At 38.7% G+C, this 20,137-nt stretch overlaps 1 protein-coding gene across 1 annotated transcript in view; it reads left to right on the forward strand.

Moving 5' to 3' along the window:
- The window catches only part of MYT1L (myelin transcription factor 1 like), a 301,089-nt gene that overhangs the window by 151,634 nt on the left and 129,318 nt on the right, over positions 1-20,137 (forward strand). The window contains exons 11-14 of the mRNA XM_072634320.1: positions 7,355-7,602; positions 10,144-10,380; positions 13,950-14,071; positions 14,978-15,046. Of these exons, the coding sequence (XP_072490421.1) occupies positions 7,355-7,602; positions 10,144-10,380; positions 13,950-14,071; positions 14,978-15,046 (676 nt within the window). The remainder of the gene's footprint in view (positions 1-7,354; positions 7,603-10,143; positions 10,381-13,949; positions 14,072-14,977; positions 15,047-20,137) is intronic.

Genomic DNA, 20,137 nt, shown 5'->3' on the forward strand with positions numbered 1-20,137 from the left:
AAGAATAAGTCAAGCCAAGCGGGGTGGCACAAGCCTATAAGCCCAGATACTGGCAGATCTTATGAGTTTCTGACTTCTGAGCTGCAGTGGACCATGCTAATCTGATGTCTACACTGTTTGACATTAATATGGTAAACCCCAATGGGAAGGAGAGGGAACAAAGTGCCTAAAAAGGGGCAAACTGGCCCAGGTCAGAAAAGGGGCAGGTCAAATTTCCTGCCAATTGCCTGCCATCTAGTATTGGGATCAGCCCACAAATACCTCCTGTACTTCTAGGTGAGAAGAGGAGACAAGGGAAGGAAAGAGGGAAGGAAGGAGAGAAGGATGGGAAGGAAGGAAGAAAGGAAGGAAGGAAGGAAGGAAGGAAGGAAGGAAGGAAGGAAGGAAGGAAGGAAGGAAGGAAGGAAGGGAAGGAGGGAGGGAGGGAGAGAGGGAGGAAGGGCAGGTCAAAAAGAACCTTGGAGGTGAGGTCCACGTTCTTCATTGAATACATGAATTAACAGTACAAAGAGTAGAAATGGATTGGATTTTCCCTAACTGTTAGAACTGAATTGTGTACATAGTAGGAACGAATGGATGGATGTGCATTGTTGGCATTAAGCAGCGTCAATGATTCTATTTGCTGAAAGTAGATGGCAGCATGTTTTTAGTCACTACTGAAATCTCTTGAACTGCTCTTAATTAGTCTTCTCAAAACTTCAAAGCCTAAGAATAGGGGCTGGGGGAATTATGTCGCACTAGCAGAAACCAACAGAAACAACTATCTCACATAATCCTGACCTACTCATCAGTCCCACCCTGTTTTAACAATGAACAATATGCCAGATTTGGGATTGGTCAGGAAAGGGGTGATCATGTAAATAAATATAGTAAATGCTAAATGACTTGTATTATTGCCAATGTTACTTTAAATGGCTTAAAAATAGAAGATTAATAAAAGGGCCTTAATTTGCTAATATATTTAAAAACATAGACATGCCCCCTTATTTTAAAGAATGGGTAAATGAAAAGTCATTTATTATGCCCTTACTATGTGCCAAGCACTATGCATAAAACCAAAAATGATCATTTCAATTTAGTTTGTATGGTACATAGCTTAGTATGGTACATATTTTGCCAGCATAACTATTGTCACATTTGATTGATTTGGGGTTTTGAAATTCTTTCTGCTTCAGTAAGCTATTGGCAATCTAATTACCTATTCACAACAGGCAGGAGAACCTGAGTCCTATCGCCTAACTCCAGGTAATAAGCAGTGCCACTGAAAATGATAGTGTTCTAAGGAAAATTTCAGACCTAGACTTATTTTTGCTTGCTATATTTTTTTAATGATTTATTTTAAATTGCTGATACTTTTTTTTTCAAAATAGTAATCCAAATAAGGTGATAAAAGCACCTTACAAGTATTCAAGATTACTCAAACATTCTCAGCCAAGGACAGCTGGGAGGTAATGGAAACACCACAGGGTGAGATGTCAGAAGCCGTTTTCTCCTTCTGGCTCTGCCATATTATTCTTACGACCTTGAACAAATCACTCGACCTCTCAGAGTTTCAGTTTCTTCATCTTTATGATAGAAAGAATAACTTCTGCTCTGCCTACCTCAGAGTTTTAAGCCTCTGATGAGACAATGGATGGAAAAGTGCTCTAAAATCTGTTGCCATATATAAATACAAACTATTATAAAGGAAGGGCTTACTTTCCTTCAGAGATAACACATTTTTTGTGCTTATAAAATATATAGCAACACCTAAATCATGTGATTTGACTGTTTAGAAGATCTCTTAACACAAATGTGTCCCTCAAATAAAACTGAAGTATGTATAGATTTCCTTTTGTCTAAAATAATATTTATTAACTCCTGTTTGCAGAACAACAGTATATTAGATGTTGGAGGACGAAACAAAAATAAGAAATAGCTCTTGCTCATGTGGAACTTATGGTCTATCTAGTAGAGGGATGATATCATATTAGATGACTATACTGCACAATGTTATATGCTGCATGCATTAGAGAGTTACGTAACTAGAGAGTTTTCTGTATCCTTTGCACTCATTTTGAAGCAAAATGAATGCAGTCCTTTTTATTGTCTCTCTTTTAAAAAAGGCAGATAATTATTTACTTGACTTAGGTTTTTTCTTTCAGGTCAGTGGCCCCAATAGAAAACAAGTTCCCCTACCCTCTCTTAAGTAAATTAATATTCTACAATTCATTTCCCATGATTAAACTGCTTACCAGTTTTTAACTAATGTGCAAAAGTCATCTTTAGCCCCAACCTGTAGCAAATGAATCGAGTCTGTGTTCACAAGGCGTAACTCTATTTTAAAAAATAAACCATGATGACTCATCTGTTACGTAGAGCACAAATGCCATTTCTGTGCTAGTGACAGTGGTGGCTCATTGCTTCTGTATTCTTCCAGATTGTACCTATAGTGGCACCAGTCTGGGATGGGAGGAGGGAGTTAATTTCCAGTCTCTCAATAGTCTTAGTTGTCCTTTATTTCCCAACTGAGATGGGGTTTCATGAGGAGGCATTCAGCATGCTGGGCCCCTGATTATTGTGTTTCTATGGCCTTATCTTCAGAATATCTGAACCAGATATTCTGAATATGAGGCCATACCTGTTTCAGCACTTGAATAGCTCTGAGGGGAAAAAGCAGAAAAAGGTACTGGACTTGGTATCAAAAAGATGTGAGTTCAGATCCCAAGTATAACATTTACCAATTGGGTGGTTCCAGGCAAGTGGCTTAACCTCTCAGAGCTTCAGCATCTAAAAAATGGAAATCAATAATACCTGAAGTAACTGCCTCATAGGGAGGAGTTTATTGCTCTAATTTAGTCATAATGACTAAATATTAATTCAATATAATGACATTATATGCATGGATACATGGGTATATGTAGATATACGCATACAACTTCAAGATACATATAAACATGTGTCTATGTATGTGTGTATGTTAGCGTGAAATAGAAATATAAGGACATGGAAGTCCAGACTCAAAGTCATACATGCAGCACAAACAAAACCAAAATTAGACCCAGACTCACAGAATCTCTGAACTGAAAGGGACCTCAGATGCCTTTCCTCTAATTTCAAATCCCTCTAACCCCTCACTTAAGTATACTAGTGGTCTCTTTCCACCTAAACCTAGGCCAGTGCTTTTTGTCTCGTCATTTTCTTTCCAAAATTCTTTGCTTTTGAATTATTCAGCATGTATAATGAATAGAATGACAACCTGGAAATTAGACTGGGAAATCTTGGTTGAAGTCCCACCTTTAACTTAGAGTGGCTGTATGACATGGGCAAGTCACTTAACTTCCTAGTTAACCTCTCCCTGTCAACTCTCTAAGGCTCGGAGTTTCTATACAGAGAGTACAAAACCAAACCAATAAATAAATATATTAAATAACTTAGACTGCACTAAGACTTTGGGAACATACATACATACATGCCTGTGAAGAGGCAGCATAGCGTAGCACATAGACAGTCAGTCTCAGAGGCAACAAGACCTCAGTTGCATTCTACCTCCAATCATACTGCCTCTGTGACTCTGGGAAATCATGTAACTTCTCAGTCCCCCAAGTAACTCACATTAAGACAATAAGTTGCTTTAGAAAGTACTGATCTGCATTGGTAGAGCAAGTTCTTCAACTGGAGTTCCCTATGATATAAATCTTATGTCTGGCACCTGGCACATAGTAGGCACTTAATAAATGTTTATTGATTTATTGATAAATAACATATAGAAGGGCATATCTGGTTGTCATTGTTATTTAGTCTTTTCAGTCATGTCCGACTCTTCATGACTCCATTTGGGGTTTTCCTGGCAAAGATTCTGGAATGTTTTGTCACTTCCTTCTGCATCTCATTTTACAGATGAGGAAACTGAGGCAAACAGAATTAAGTGACTTGCCAATGGTCACATGGCTAGTAATTGTCTGAGGCCACATTTGAACTCAGGAAGATGAGTTTTCTTGACTCAGATCCAGCACTCTATTCACTGCATGACTCTCATAAGGAAATTCTATACTATGTTCTTAAAAATTAAATCTCTTCAGTATAGAATCAAACCTTGTCACAATAATACTTTGACATTACAGCCTTAATCCTAATAATTCAAGGGCATTTTTCTCCCTGACTCAACAAACATTTTTTATTCCAGTTCTCACTTTACACTGAGAAATACCGAAGGGCAGGACTACTGGATTGCTTTCCTTAGAGAGGCAGTCCTTCTTGTTACATATACATAGTTCATTCTAGTTTCTTCTCTCTCTCTCTCTCTCCCCCCCCCCCTCCTTCTCCCTGTCCCTGTCCCTGTCCCTCTCTCTCTCTCTCTCCTGTCTTCTTTTCACTTACAAATGCAGCCTTACCCACAGTAGAGGCATTAGTGATGGCCTAAAGGACATGGAGGGACAGTGTGCAGGTGGCCAGGTTCCAGTCCAAGACTCTGACAGCAAGGAGCAGGCCTGGCTGTGGGCAAAATTGGAAAGGACACAAATCCTTAGTCAATCCCATCCCTTGTCAGTCCCCTCTGCCTTCCCCAGGTGTTTAGTGTTTTTATGCTCTCTCCATGACTCCTGTCACATAAGAAAATTCATTCACACTAGGATGTTAGAGATTGAATATGGTATCCCTCCCAGGAGTATTTACACTTTAATAGATGATGACAAGGTCAGATAACACTGAACACAAATGAATATAATTCTAATAACAGAAATTCAAGAATAAGAGGGGGGAAGATTTTTGAATAGGAGTACATCATGTATCTCCAAAATCATACCATGTAGTAAACATGTATTCCACTTGAAATTGAAGCTGGGAGCTCCCTTGAGTTTCTGAATCTATAATATTTACCCAGCCTTTAGTGGAAATAGCAATCTTCTGTCTATTCATTTTATTAAAATTATTGACAATAATGAGAGGTAGAGTGGTATAATAGAGAGCTAGCGTAAGAGTCAGGAAGATTGGGGTGAAAGTCCTGCCTCTACCATGTACTGACACTGTGACACCTGAACAAGTCACTTAATTTCAGCTACCTCAGATATCTCTCCAAGACCATATGTTGCAAAGCAAGTGCGGACCTGCCTTAGTACAGTGAATTTGCTCACTGGAAAATACTTAGATCAATGAAATCACAAGTCTGGGCCATATGTGTATGTATGTGTGTGTGTGTGTGTGTGCCTATGTGGGGGAGCATGTCTATACATATATATGTATATGGACATATATCTACATGCTGCCCTATACATATTAATATAATATATATTAATACTGAGATCTCACACTTAAATGATACCTTAAAGTTTATAAAGCATTTTCATCCTAATAACTCAGTAAGAAGGTAATACAAGTATTATCTTCATTTACAATGAATGAAATAGAGCCATAGGGAAATGAATTGTCTAGGACCACACAGCAAGCAAGTTTTGAATCTGGGACTTGACCTCAAGCCATAGAATCATGAACTTCAGAGCTGGAAGGGAACTTAGAATTTGTGAAATCCTAAACCTAGAGCTAGAAAGGACCTCAGAGGCCATCTAATCCTTATTTACTAGAAGACGTTGAGTGCTGTGTTCAAAATCTCACATGTCATAGGATCATTGATTTAAAGCTGGAAGGGCTCTCCATTATATAGATAAGGGAACTGAGGCTGAGAGTGACTTCAATCACACTGCTGAAGTGTCTCATGTAGAATATGGACGCAGGTCTTCCTTTGTCCGACTCCAGTGCTATATTCGCTACATCACAGTGCTTGAAGACTGACTTATGTGAAAAATACGGTAGTACAAGGAGATTCAGTGACATAAAACATTGATTGCGACTTCTCTCCATTTTCTCATCTACATAATAATGGAGTTTTAAAGTTTTGTTAATAGTACTTATGAAGTGCTTGTGTGACTGCTACTGATAATGAGTTTTCAAAGAAAAAAATAAGCAAACAAAAGCCTTCCCATGAAGGTAAGTATTGTGCAGAACAGTGAGGAGACAATTAAAATCCTAAGATTGTGAAAGATGTAGTAGATAGTTTGTCTTTGAATGCTATTTAGTAGTCATGTTTAGAAATCTACCTTGAGCCTGCTAGTGTCCAGATGTGACTGCAGTTTCCTCCTCCCTCCGCCTTTCCTATTTTTTGACCTTTCTTGCTGGTTATGAGCATTTACGTTTACTCTCTCCTTTCAAGGAGACAGACTCACCAGTCACTTTGCCTGGTTAGCATTCTGAGCCAGAAATCCATCCCCTCACCTTCACAAAGGGCACAGTCTCTTGGCCTGAGGAACAGCAGTCCCCAGGTCTCTTGTGAATCTGGGTCACCGACATGTCATCACAGTGAGCTTCTGGTACCGTTCTGCAGCCCCCATGCCTTCGAATGTAGGCCAGCCAATTGCTTCACAGATGAGTGATCTGGGAAGGTCCTAGTCACCAAATGAGCTTATGAGCAATCCTTAACGGGAAGAGAAAGTCCCATGTCCCTTGTGCCTCTAACCAGACTGTCGGGCACAGTTGCTTGTTTCCTTCACGTTATTGCAGTTTGTGGCCAAGCTATGAATAGATATTATTTTTCATCGTTTCATGCTTCCTATCTCCTGAACATTCCTCCTACATTATGGACAGAGCACTAGATTTTGACTCAGAGGGTGTGGGTTTGAATTCCATCTCTGCCACTGAATTTTGAGTGGCAGCTTGGGCAAGTAATTTCCCCTCTCTGTGCCTTAGTTTCCTTATCTGTAAAATGGGAGGAGGGGATTAATATCTAGTTTATTTCCAAGTCCCATGATTCTAAACCTTTACTTTCACCCTTTCTCCTCCAGTTGCGTAGTTATATTTACTTGGGCGACCTGCCCTATTTTCCCGATACAATACTTAGCAAGTTGCCATCTTTGGTTCCAATCAAGGGTTAAGTGACGTCCAGTTTCGCTGCGGTACACAGAGCTATGGATCTGGAATCTTAGTGTCAGTTTGAATGCTACCTGTACAACCTTGGGCGGGTCACTAGGTCTCTCTCAGTCTCAGTTTCTCCTTTCTAAAAATGAAAGTGTTGGACTAGATGGTCTCTAATGTCGCTCTAAAATCTCTGGCCTCCCAAACATATGCTAGAATGGGGGAAATGTGCATTTTTTTTTCTTTACGCATCAGTCCATTTTATATCATTAAGAATGTCACACCCCACCCCACCCCTTTCCAAGAAAATGCTGTTGGTTTATTTCACCCTTTATAGGGTGAGGGGGTGGAAAGAGGGTGGGGGATGGGAGGGAGGCGAAGGGATTGGAGTTTGGGGTTTTTTTTCCTCCATTTTCGGAGGGTGCTTCTCCTCGCAGGTCACCCTCGGGCTTTTTTCTCTCTGTCTCCCCAGCCAAAAGGTATTGCAAGAACTCCAGCCCCACCAGCAGCACCACGAGCAGCTATGCTCCGAGCAGCAGCAGCAACATGAGCTGTGGAGGCGGCAGCAGCGCCAGCAGCACCTGCAGCAAGAGCAGCTTTGATTACACGCACGACATGGAGGCAGCGCACATGGCCGCCACGGCCATCCTGAACCTGTCCACGCGCTGCCGGGAGATGCCCCAGAACCTCTCCACCAAACCTCAGGACCTCTGCGCCCGGGTAACGACGGCCCGCCCCGCCGGTCCCCCCGCAGCCGCGGCGCGCTGCCCCGACGCGCGCGGGCGGAGCGGGCACGGGCTTTGCAGCCCACTCCTCGTGCTCGGGCTCTGCCGCCCAATGAAAAGCGAAAACCTTTCGGAACGCAGTGAAATAAATAAAAGATGATGGTGCCGATTCCCCAGCGGTAGCCCGAGAAACCTGGGTCAAGGCTTAGCCCTTTAAAAGCGGGAGGGGCAGGAGGAGAGGAAGGAGAAGGAATGTGCGGTTTTCATTTTGCTTCTCTGGGGGGCTGAAAGCGGTATATACAAAGTATCTGCTTCCATAAGCATTAGCCGCGCTGTTATTTTTACAAAATATCTTTGGAAAATAGTCATTAGAAAATAGACATAGAAAATAGACATTTTGTAGCTGTGCACGGGGAACTTCCCAAATGATCCCCAAGATTGCAGGATGGAAGTCCTTTTTGTTGCTTCTGTAGAGGTCTGGTTTCATGCAGCATCTTTAAAAGGCTGCAAAGCCTAGATGAAGTTAAAAAAAAAAAAAACGACTGCCAGTGGGTGTGACTTCTAATGTACAAATAGTAGCTCTTCAAAGCGCCACTTCCCTCCCCCTCCCCAAAAAAAGGCCAGTGAATTTTTCTCTTAGGGCATTAACCAGTGCCCAGGAAACAAAGGGGAAAAAATTGAAGGAGGTGGGGCGCACACTGACCTTTCCTCGTTAATTCGATCATCTTCGGCATTCAGTATTCAAAACCATTACAGATGCTAAAATGCTATGCGAGTCTGGTATTGAGGTGGTGATATGGAGTTTTGGATGGGGGTGGTGGGGGTGGTGGTGGTAAGGAGATCGAGAGGTGCTTGGAAATTGATTGATTTCTGCTGCTGACAGTGGAGGAAGGGAAATGAGTATTTGAAATGCACCAGACCCAGCTAAGAGCTACCTCGGAAGGCCACTGGGTGGCTTAGGATAGAGATGCAGTTCAGAGGAAACAGCATTGTGTGCTTAGAGAGCAAGGGGCTGAACTGGCAGACATGTTTAACTCTTCTCCAGAAAAACAGGTTTTTTTTTTCCCCCTCCTGTTGTTTAAAGCTTCTTGGTAATGCATAATGAGCTCACAGCCCTAACAGTAGTTTTTTGTTTTTTTTTAAATAATTTTAATTTGTATGCATGCCGAAAGGTCAGTAACTTTACTTTTTCAAATAATTTCTTTTATATTCATGGCTTTTTATCCTATAGATTGGGGAGTCTCTGATGGCATGCAAATAGTGTTTGTTGTGGTCGATGCTGATGAAATGGTGGACAGGTTAAGGACTAGGAAGGAAGAGATTCTGAGGGGGAAAAAATCCAGTGAACCCCATTCCAGGTCTCTCATCCCCACTAAATTTATTAAAATGGCAGGTTTGAGAGGATAAATACATTACAGGGCCTTAAATTAGCATCAAAGCTGAAATCAGGAATGGGCTTTGACAAAAGGTGTTCAAGTAGAATAATACGGTATAATTTATTGAGGTAATAACCCAGAGGAAGGGATTTTCATCCCAAATGCCTTCCTGTATATTATTACATCCAGAGGAGAGATAGCTGCTAGACATTTGAGTAGGCAGTAGCTTTCCCACCAGCTCTGAAATAAAAATTTTGTTCAAGAGAATGTCATTCTTAGAAGAAAACAAAGGGAGGGGGGTTGTGGGTTTTCTTATTTCTCTTGCACTTTTTTGCTCTCCTTTCTTTTTCCCCTTATCTAAACCCCTCCCCTCATGCAGAAAGACAAGAACTAAATCCCTGATTTAATTCAAAGCATGTTAAAAAAAAACAAACAAACAAAAAACAAAACCTACCACCCTGTATTTCACAGCTCATCAGCTGCTGTACAGAATGCCAGTACTAGTTTTTGTTGTTGTTGGAGTTTTGTTTTTTATTATTTCTGTTTGTTTTTTGTTTTTCCTAAGCAAACAAGTCAGCATGCTTAGGGGAAGTTAGGATAGGTGGGACCTTAATTCATATTAGTTTCATGCATTGTAAAAGCAGTTCTCTTTTCTTTGAACTAGCAAACTTGTATTAATGAGGAAATTGTTCCAGCTCTTCCTCTCCTCCATTCTTGGACTATTAGTTTTAAGACAGCAAAAACACCCTGCTTTTTAGAAAGGAAAAAAACCTGATGTTAGCTACTAAACTGATCACTTAATCAAGTATTAAATCTGAAATCAGTTTAAAGCAGATATTCATTTTGGAAATCTTGCTTGCCCCTCCCCACTCGAGTAAGTCAGGAAGCAGAAAAAAATATTAAAAATATGGGGCTAATTTTACACCTGTGTTTGGCAGTACAGAATTGCCAAGCTCTATCTCTCCCGTATCAGTGTGGTGTTGTATAACCCACTTCTGCAAGGATGGGGCAGGAGACTTAATGCCTGACCTCTAAATTAACTGAGGATATTATATCATTTAATTCATTATTCATTGTAAGAAATGCTTAGAGGCAACAGGTTAAGTCATTGAATTGTTTATCTTTTAAGTTGATTAACAATGTTTCTTTTCTTCTGACAGAATCCTGATATGGAAGTTGATGAAAATGGAACTTTGGATCTCAGCATGAACAAGCAGAGACAACGAGATGGGTGCTGTACCATTTTGACACCTCTAGAGCCAATGTCACCACAGCGACAGGCAGTGATGAACAGTCGGTGTTTCCAGCTGAATGAGGGTGACTGCTGGGATTTGCCAGTAGACTACACCAAAATGAAACCCAGAAGGATAGATGAAGATGATCCCAAAGAGATTAATGTATGTCTTTTTCATCTAGAGCAGCTCATTGCAACCTGATTATTTCAGATCACATGGTTTAAAATCTATCTGAAAGCAAGACAAATGCCATGTGTTTGGGTGAAGAGAAAATGAATCGTTTCCTTAAAAGAGACTATTAGCTGGTTAGTTCTTGGAAATCTGTTAGTACAGCTGTGGCTGTATCTAAAACTCATCAGTCAATATTTTGAACTATGAATTGTATTTTCTAGCTAGTGTGGTTTAGCAGATATTTTTCTCCCATCAAAAATTGTAATTATTTTATAAACACATTCTGCATAATCAAAATGATCAGAATTACATTTTTACGTAATGCAAGGTTTTCTTTTCAGGTAGAGGATTAAAATTAATCTCTTGCATACTTAAATGGCTATTAAGCATTTCTTATTTTTATCAGCACTACAAAGGTAAGTGAGGCAGCTTGGTACAGTGGAAAAACAGTGGGTTTGGAGTCAGAGGAGCTGGGTGCATCTCTCCACTTTGCTAAGTACTTACTACCTCTGTGACCCTGGGCAAGTCATTCTTTTAGTTGATGTGCCCTGGCTTGTAAACTGAGGAGGTTAAAAAATGTGATCTCCAAAGTTCCATCTGGATCTAAATCTAATGGCTTTGCCTAGTCTCAAAAAAGAAAAAAAAAATCTTAAGATAGTCAAAACAGCATGCTGAAGCCTTTAATAAATCCACAATTCTTTTAAGATGTTGTTAGAAGTTAACACAGGAAGTTATAATTCAGGGCCATGACTTTTTCAAAGCACAATTATAATCTCCACATTCAGGTTGTTAAGAACCTCTGGTTGTATGAAGAAACCTTGTGCGTTATTGGAGTGGTTGTTTCTCCTGTACTCTTGGAAATGAAGGTTTCTTTTCAAAAACAAAGGGAATATACCAGTACCAGAGTAAGGATGCCTTTCCCAGAGGAATAGAAGAAAGGAAATTTGAATTCTTGTGAGGATTCCCTGGGAAGCTGTCTTTGTGGTTATTTAATCTGCAAGGCTGCCTTCCTTATTCTTCAACTGGCTCCAAATATCAAGCTATTGTTAAAGAGAACTGAATCTGAATGGCAAGCTATATTTAGTAGCATTTACAGTGTGATATCATTACTTCCAAGTGTGAAATGGCAGTTTTATTTCCAATCTTTTTTATTAAAAATAAGAGACACTTAAAAATGACAGAACTCTTTGCCCACTCTGCATCATCACAGAAAGACGTACACCCTGCATGTGTTTGTGGAACACGTTTGCTCAAATAAGGCAGGGATGGATTTTAAATGCATCTTGCATTGCCATCTATAGGAATTTCTTGGCTACTACAGTCACACATTTATTTCATTTGTGAAAGTAGGTACTTTTTCTCAGGAGCTAAATATCCTAGACTTTCAAAAGTGGGAAGGACCTTGAATATTTTCTGGTGAAATCCTTTCATTTTACAGGTGATGAAACTGAGGAAAATAGATTTAGATCTGGAAGAGGACTTAGAGGTCATGTAATCCCTCATGAGAGATGAATTTGAGACCCAAAGAATTTAAATCACTTTTGTTCAAGTTGACAGAGACAGAAAGTGCACAGTATTACATCCCTACCTCCATCGTTTTGTAGAGGTTCTCTCCTATTCCAGTAGCTAGAATATTCTCCCTCCTTTCACCTTTTGAGAATCGTCTCTCCCTCCAAGGTACAGCTGAGATGCTTTCTCATACAGCTTTCCTAATCCCCCTAGTTGTTAGTGGCCCCCTCTTCCCAACTTTACCTTTTAATGTAGTATTTATATGTCTGTGTATGTATATCCTCCCCCTTGCTTCCAGTAGAATGTAGTCCCTTCAGGAAAAAGACTGTTCATCTGTGTCTTTGTTTTCACAGTACCTTGCACATAGCAGGCACATATCAAATACCAGTTGAATTTGCTAGAGCTGTTTAACAGCTAGATTTCAAGTCCAGGCCCTCCATTTCCAAGTTCAGTGCCCTTTTCAATCAACTGCACTGCATTATTGGGATAGTGACTTGTCTTAGGTCTTACAGCTGGGTGGAGTCAAGAATAGATCCCAGGACTTTAAATTCTCAGCCCAATAATTTTTGGTTTTTGGTTTTCATTATACTATAATACTTTTCATGTATAAAAGTAATTTTGAAATTCAAGACAATCCACAAATGAATTTTTCTTGGTCCTGAATCTTTCAGCCATAAGTACATAAAGTCATTTGGTACTCATTTTTTTTTCAACTTTATGTGTCCCCTCCTTTGTTGAAATCCAACTATGAAGTAATTATTGGTTTTAAGTGTTAAGTTTTATCTTGACAGAGTAGTAGTGACATAAAGCATTAGTGCTGGTATTAAGGATTAATCCAAAAACCACATGCCCAGGACTGTTACATACTATGGGGCAGTAAGGTGTGTGTGTGTCTGTGTGTGTGTGTGTCTGTGTGTGTGTGTCTGTGTGTGTGTGTGGAGTGCCGAGTCTGGAGTCAGGAAGACTCATATTCATGAGTACAAATCAGGACTCAGACACTTAATAGTACTGTAACCCTGGGCAAGTCATTTAACCCTGTTTAACACACTCCCTCATCTGTTAAATGAGCTGGAGAAGAAAATGGCAAACCACTCCAGTATCTTTGCCAAGAAAATCGCAAATGGGGTCAGAGAGTCAGAAGTGACTGAAAAAAGAACAAACTACTTTGTGTGTGTGTATATACACACACATATACATGGAAGTCTATATCTATATATACGTTCATATACATACGTGTGTGTACATATATATTACATAAAACACACATCATTGAACCAAAAGGACAGTGTATTTTATCTCATCAGTTTCTAAAACTTATCTGACATTCCATAGTTCATGTTGAAAGACATCTGGAGTTGATAATATATGATACATATTTATATATATACACACATGTGCATACATAAATGCATATTTATATCACCTTAAGTTTTATAAAATGCTTTCCTCACAACCCTAGGAGGTAGGTACTAAAGTATTATTATGCCCATTTTATATACAGTGCCTATGCCATGTAGAATAGATACGTTGCATTGCATTGTATTGCAGTACTCAGGGTTACACAGCTAGTAAACCAGAAGTGGAGTCAGGTCTCCTGACATCAGATCCAAGACTTCATCCACTGAAATATAGGATATATGTGCTTATTCAAAGAAAGTATGAGAGAGTCACTTCTCCCAAGTAAGTAGCTTGTGGTGTTTAGGGAGTTAGATCCATTGATAGAACACTTTATCACAGTTTAAAAAAAAACGGAACTCTCATTGAACAAAGTCCAATTTGCATTTTCAGATGTGAATTTAAGGAAGCAAGAAAAATGTTTTTATTAGCATTACAAAAGTAATTAAATTAGTAAGTAAAAAATGAACATTGCAAAAGTTGGGACAAAGTAGACAGCACACTGTCCAAACTACCTCTAAATACAGTTAGAAGATTGGGCCTGTTGATGAATCAAATAATTAGAAAATAAGATATATTTATTAATGGCAATTTGCAATCTGTGGCCTATTTGAGCCTTTACCCCAAAAGCCTCATAGATGCCTGTTTGTCTGCAGCCAGAAGATCTGGACCCTTTCCAGGAGGCACTAGAGGAAAGGAGGTATCCTGGCGAAGTGACCATTCCCAGCCCCAAGCCCAAGTATCCCCAATGCAAAGAAAGCAAAAAGGATTTAATAACGTAAGCATAATGTGAGGTGAAATTATTTTTCTCTTCCTAACCTTTTCCCCTCTGGATTATTTTAAAGAATTGAATATGTACATGCCTTGCCGTATGAGCATGCGACATTCGCAGCATATAAATGTTTCCAATTGCGAGTTCAGTAAAGTGAGAGGCTAACGTGTATCTTGCTTGTTCTTAACTACGCTGTAGTGTATGGAAATGCCATTTTGTTTCATTTAATCCTGTTCATTTTGCAGCTTTTCTATAGGGCGCTTAAATCCCCATGCAGACATTGCAGCTAAACTGGAAACAATGAAACTTTTTTAAAGTTTTTTTTTCTTTTCTTTAATTTATTTTTTTTAAAAAAAACATACTTACTATTTTGGCTGTTTTTGTTTTTGTTTGGTGGCAGATGTCCAACACCAGGGTGTGATGGGAGTGGTCATGTGACTGGTAATTACGCCTCACATAGAAGGTGTGACTTCATTTTTTTCATGGTGGATTCTGTCTTTTCAATTTATTGTTTTCAGCTTACCTCAACAATGCTGTCAAAGTAAAAATGTTGAACTATGTGTTAACCCTCTAAGTGCTATATGTTGACCTTCAAAAGCATGCTAACCTGTGTGTTGTATAATGTCTTTTAGTACTAAATGCATCTTGAAAACTTCCAAAGTATTTTAAAACATTGAACCAATGGCATATTTTATCTTATTAATTTCAAAAAATTATCATCTGACATATTCCATAAAGTTCACATTGAAAGATATCCAGAATTGACAATACAAAAATTCAATATACAGCACTTGCCCCATCGCTTTTCTGCATTAAACTTTTTAATTTTTTAATTTTTTATGTTGTGTTTGTTTGGGAAGTTTGAGCTGATTAGAGGGTTGACTTACTTGGATATCCTGACCTGTCTTACAGTCTCTCTGGCTGCCCTTTGGCTGACAAAAGCATTCGAAGTATGCTGGCTACCAGTTCACAAGAGCTCAAGTAAGATATAATGAAAATAATTCTCTCTTTTGTGTTGGTGTAATTGTGATTGTCCTGTGTTGTTGTTGATGTTTTAATCTAGTCACTCAGTAGATCATTGAAAGTGAGGATGGAAATGAGAAATGTGAATCTGAAAAGTATGTGTGCATGATTAGTGCTTGTGTGGCACACATGAGGATCTCCATCATTTAACCATTTAGCGTTACCCATTCTGCTCTTTTCTCATTTTCCTCTCATTCTTCTTTAATTATATCACATCCTTCCTATCTTGTCATTTCTCCAGCCTAAGTATTTTCTCTTCAGAAATACATGTGGCTATATATGAATACCTATGTGTATACATATTTGCTCGCAAGTTATTTAAATGTATATTACACATATGTACATATATACACACATACCTGAACACATGTAGAAATTTTGAAAAAAAAACTATTCAACTAAATATTATGGAAAGTTTTACAGGAAAGAAAATATGTCAATTTCATATGTGCCAAAGTTGATCTTTTTAAAATTTCAGCCATTAAAATATACCATAAGATTTGATCATTTTAAGGATGGTCATTGAAGGACAAGTAAATGGCCACAAAATGTTATTAACTATGAACAACACATTTGTTTATGTGTTCTGTTCTAGTTTGGAAAAATACAGTACCCCAGTTCCTTAATCATGCTGTGGTTATAATGATGCTTTTAGTTTTAGCTGTGTGCATGATTTCCAACAGAGGCCAGAGCTCCCTTTCTCTTACTCTGATTGCCCTTCCACTACACCCTTGCCAATTAAAATGTTAAAAAGCAAGAATGAACAAAATCCCTGTTCCAAATCAAATCAATGGTTTTTCCTACCAACAACTTAATGGCAAAATTTAGAAGGCTGACTACATTAATATGATAGGAATTCATCTGTGTTCTGATCTGGGGCAGTTTATAGAAGGGAAAGGATTCCTTCCCTCCGTTCCCCAAGGAAAAAGTGTGTTTAAAATTTTGGTAATCTAGTCAGAATAGCCATTCAGCTCTCTAACCAAAAGGGGGGAAAAAAGGCCAGGAGGGCAAGACCAATCACCATTTGAGAACATCAGCCTGATGAGAACCATGTTTCCTCAGAATTCATTATTCTTGATTAACTTTCTTACTCTCTGCGTAAGGTATTATCAGCATCATTAGGGCTTGTTTGCTTGGTGTTCATTTTGCTTGGATTGGCATTTATTAACCAGCACAAAGAAAATGTTTCTTGCCTATACTGGGTTCCTTCTCCATTCCCCCAACCCTTTTACAATAGACCAAGGTTAGCACAAAGGGTAGGACCTTGTTTCACACACATGTCATCTTTTACAGGATCCCTGTTCAAGGCGCTAGTGCCATAGAGCACCTGCTCATGTTCAGTGACTTCCTGAATTAGCACTTTCGTCAGGAGACTCTTGGCGTTATCTTCATGGAATTTAACACCTGGAGGGTGTCCTCTCACTTAACCGCTTTAAAGTCTGTAGCATCATCCAAAGCAGTGCCTAATGGACGGAAGTAGCTTTTAGAATCTCGAAACGGACAGCTTTAGCAACATTTTGTTTGAATACACTTTGTTAAGGCAGTTTCCTGTTTTGGGTTGTTTTTTTTTTTAATGGTATAAAGCCATACTTCTCTATGTGGTCAAGTATGTGACTACATGATTGGCAAAATTTGGAACTTGGCCAATTCATCAGAACATACTGACTGTCTTTTGAATTTCTTGATGAGAAATACTTTGCAAAACATTTGTCCTATCTCCAGCTCCATACAGGCCAGCTGTAAACAAGAAATTTCCTGTTATGCCACTGGGATCTAGTATTGCTTTTTGCTGGTTAGTGTCACCAAAGCCACACAAGCCAGGAAATTTTCCTTCATATATTTGCTTTCCGTTGTCTGCCATTTGTTGGCATAGTTGTGACATTTTGATTGCCTAAAATGTTAAGCAAGTTCACAAGTCCTATTTCAGCAGATTTAATTGCTTCCTTCTTGCCTTTTTTTTCATCTTGAAGGGTAGGTATAATGGCCCACCTCACCTTCACCATCTTCATGGGAAGCAGTCTTGCTCCCAATACATCCCAATAAATTGTAGGAGAGTCCCATTCCCTCCATCTTGCGTCTTTTTAGAAATCATCATTACCATTTCTTCCAGAGGGTGAATGTCCTTATCTGAACTGAAATTAACCTAAAAGGGTCATTCTTTCCCTAGGACTTCTATCAAAACAAATGAATACCTTTGTCATTGGGCTTCTTTAGTGAATTTAAATAAATCACACCAATGAATATCCCCCCCAAATGATCCGTTTGTGTTAATGACTTTTCAGAGCCAGAAGCCAAAAATAATCCTGTTTTTTTTTTTAAATAAAAGAAATAAGAGACTAAACAAATGATATTCATTATCTGACAATGTATCCAACTTAACAAAAGAAGCCATAGATATTAAGAGTAATTTTAAGGCATGTTTCAATATGTGGCAGCTGCCCCTTCATCCCTTTTTTTCATTCAAGTCAGAAAGTTCTGTTGTTTGACTTTCCCTGGGGCATACATAGGAGGCTGGAAATAGTCACCACAATGATCCTGACTTTTGCTGATCTCTCCATGATGAACCATGTCTGTGTGACCATCTGGTGGCATTACAGTTTAAGGATTTCTCGAAAGTTTTTTGGGAGTTCCTACAACAGGAGCTCTGCTGAACAAGAGTTGAACGTACACTCTATCCTCTGCAGGACAGTGTTTGATCCTACACTTCTAAGTTTTCATCTCTAAAGACAGATGAGAAATCAGGTCCCATTTACTTGCAAAAACTCTCTCTCCAGCATGTATCTCATCACAAATGGAATCCATGTGGAATCTTCCTTTTGACATTTCCAAGTCTGAATGTTGGTGGTGGGTTGGGAACAGGACATTCTTTGATAATGGACAAGATGATGGGATTTGCCAGCTAGCTCTTAAGCTTAGCTCTTCCTTCTGCCCAGTTTTTATCCTGAGTAATACCAAAGGACGTTTGTTTTGTGTCTTTTTGTGTACAATATGTAAACTGAAAAAGTAACACATTAAAATATGATATGCAAATTCATTTCTTCAAACTATGGAACTAGTGCTTTCTGCTGTCAATCATCCAAGTCCAAAAAGAACATCTTAAAAGAGTTGGGAAGCAACATATACCAAAGTTATGAAGGTTAAAAATGGCAAATGAGGGTGACTCCAGTTTAGTGAGTTTCCATGACTTGCAGATCCTTTCAAGTTGACACTTTGAGGTAGAATTAGTAGCTGCATTGCATTAGACTTGACATTGACCTACCTCACAGGGATGTTGTGAGGATTCATGCCTGTAACATTCTTTGAAACCCCAGATTAAAATAATAAAACCTTTTAAGTTAAAGTGCTGTTGTTTGTGAGAACCCTACCTAAAATCATCCTGAAGCTGAGCAACTTTCTATGAAATTTCATTTACTCAAATCCACCTGAAAGTTACAACTTGAAAGAACTTGCAAATCAAGTCCATCTAGTCCATTTCTCTACATTCAAATTAATTAGACCATGGTCATCTAAGCACCCCCTACACAACCCTAAGTATTGAGCTATTTGACAATTAATCTACAATTCATTGAACAGTGTTTCTTGTTTATCAAGGTATGGAGCATATTTCTCCATTTATTAGTTCTTTTAACAAATATTTATTGAATGTTAGTTATATGTGAGGTACTGAAGTTAATACGTAAATGAACAAAGCAAGACCCCTGCCCCCATGGAGTTTAATCTATCAGACAGAAAAGACATAACACAAAGAGCTAAAATACAAAGTATAATGTTATTCTAAGATGGGGATCAGTTTTCCCCAAACAATGACTTATGTCTTATAGCCCCATCACATCCCCATAACTGGGGAGCTCCTTACATTGCTGTCATCCCTCTGATCCTCCCCCATACACACACACCTTAAGAAAATGTGCAAGGGGAGGCACAGATCTCTATATTAGGTAAGAAGTAAAATTATGCAGCTATAAAAGTATATGGCTATCTTGACTATTTATGGTGAGGTGAGCCCAGTTCTGAGTTGATCCAAACAATAAGATAATTAGTATGACTTTACTTTTTAAATTTTAGATTTGTTAGCTCTAGATAGCTAACCTGTGGTTTCATTGGTATAGATAGAATTACTTCCCAGTTAAGAAAACTCATCCCATCAATGCAATTCAACACTACCTGCTGTATAACTTACAGTCTTAAGAGAGTTGCCAGGGGTACAGGTATAGTCCTATTATTTCACATCTTGTTTCAATTAATGGGTCCAGTGATAGGTATGTTTCTTTTTTTCCAGAGAAAAAATATGCACCTTATTTAATCCTTCCCTAAAAAAAACAATCTGGGCATTCATTTAATCAACAACCAACGGAGTAAAAAAATGGAGATTGAGGTGCTATTTACTTCCTTGGATTTTGAGAATGAAATGAGTCTTTGGGCACCTGCCTTCCCCTAGTTGCTTTTAGAAGTATATGGGGACTTCTGTTTTGTCTTCCAAAAATCTTTCACTTTTAGTTCAATTTATTTTGAAACAAACTTCAAACAGAAATACTAAAAATTAGAATTTACATCAAAATATTTCTTTTAACTGCATATTACTAAACTGTAGGCCCCATCAGGGTATATTTCTTAGGGTATAAAACTAAAATGTACACAGCTAGTGAGTTTATTGACCCAAGATCTAGAAAAGCTCTAAATCATACTCCAGATAATAAGAAGTTTCTGTTGTTTGGTGCAAAACTCAGCCAATTTTCATGCACTTCAGGGGTTTAGAAACACTCTCTTCAGTATAACCTGTCACCATTTCACAATTAACTATATATTCGTTTGGTAAAAGCTTCATGAATTATAGTTGCTTATGTCTCTCCTTATTTCTTCAGATAACTGTATTTACTCATCTGGGGAAGTGCTCAGGCCCTTTGTGTAAATTTCACCTCTTCAGGGAAAGAAACTACTTTGAGGGGATCCTACTAACCCTAGTCTTTGGGGATATGAACTTTTTAAACACCGCACTGAATTTCCTTTGCTACAATGGCGAAACAATCATTCATTTCTTAAGCTAAAACT

Source organism: Notamacropus eugenii, chromosome 1 (assembly GCF_028372415.1).
Source record: "Notamacropus eugenii isolate mMacEug1 chromosome 1, mMacEug1.pri_v2, whole genome shotgun sequence".
Classification (NCBI taxonomy): Eukaryota; Metazoa; Chordata; class Mammalia; order Diprotodontia; family Macropodidae; genus Notamacropus; species Notamacropus eugenii.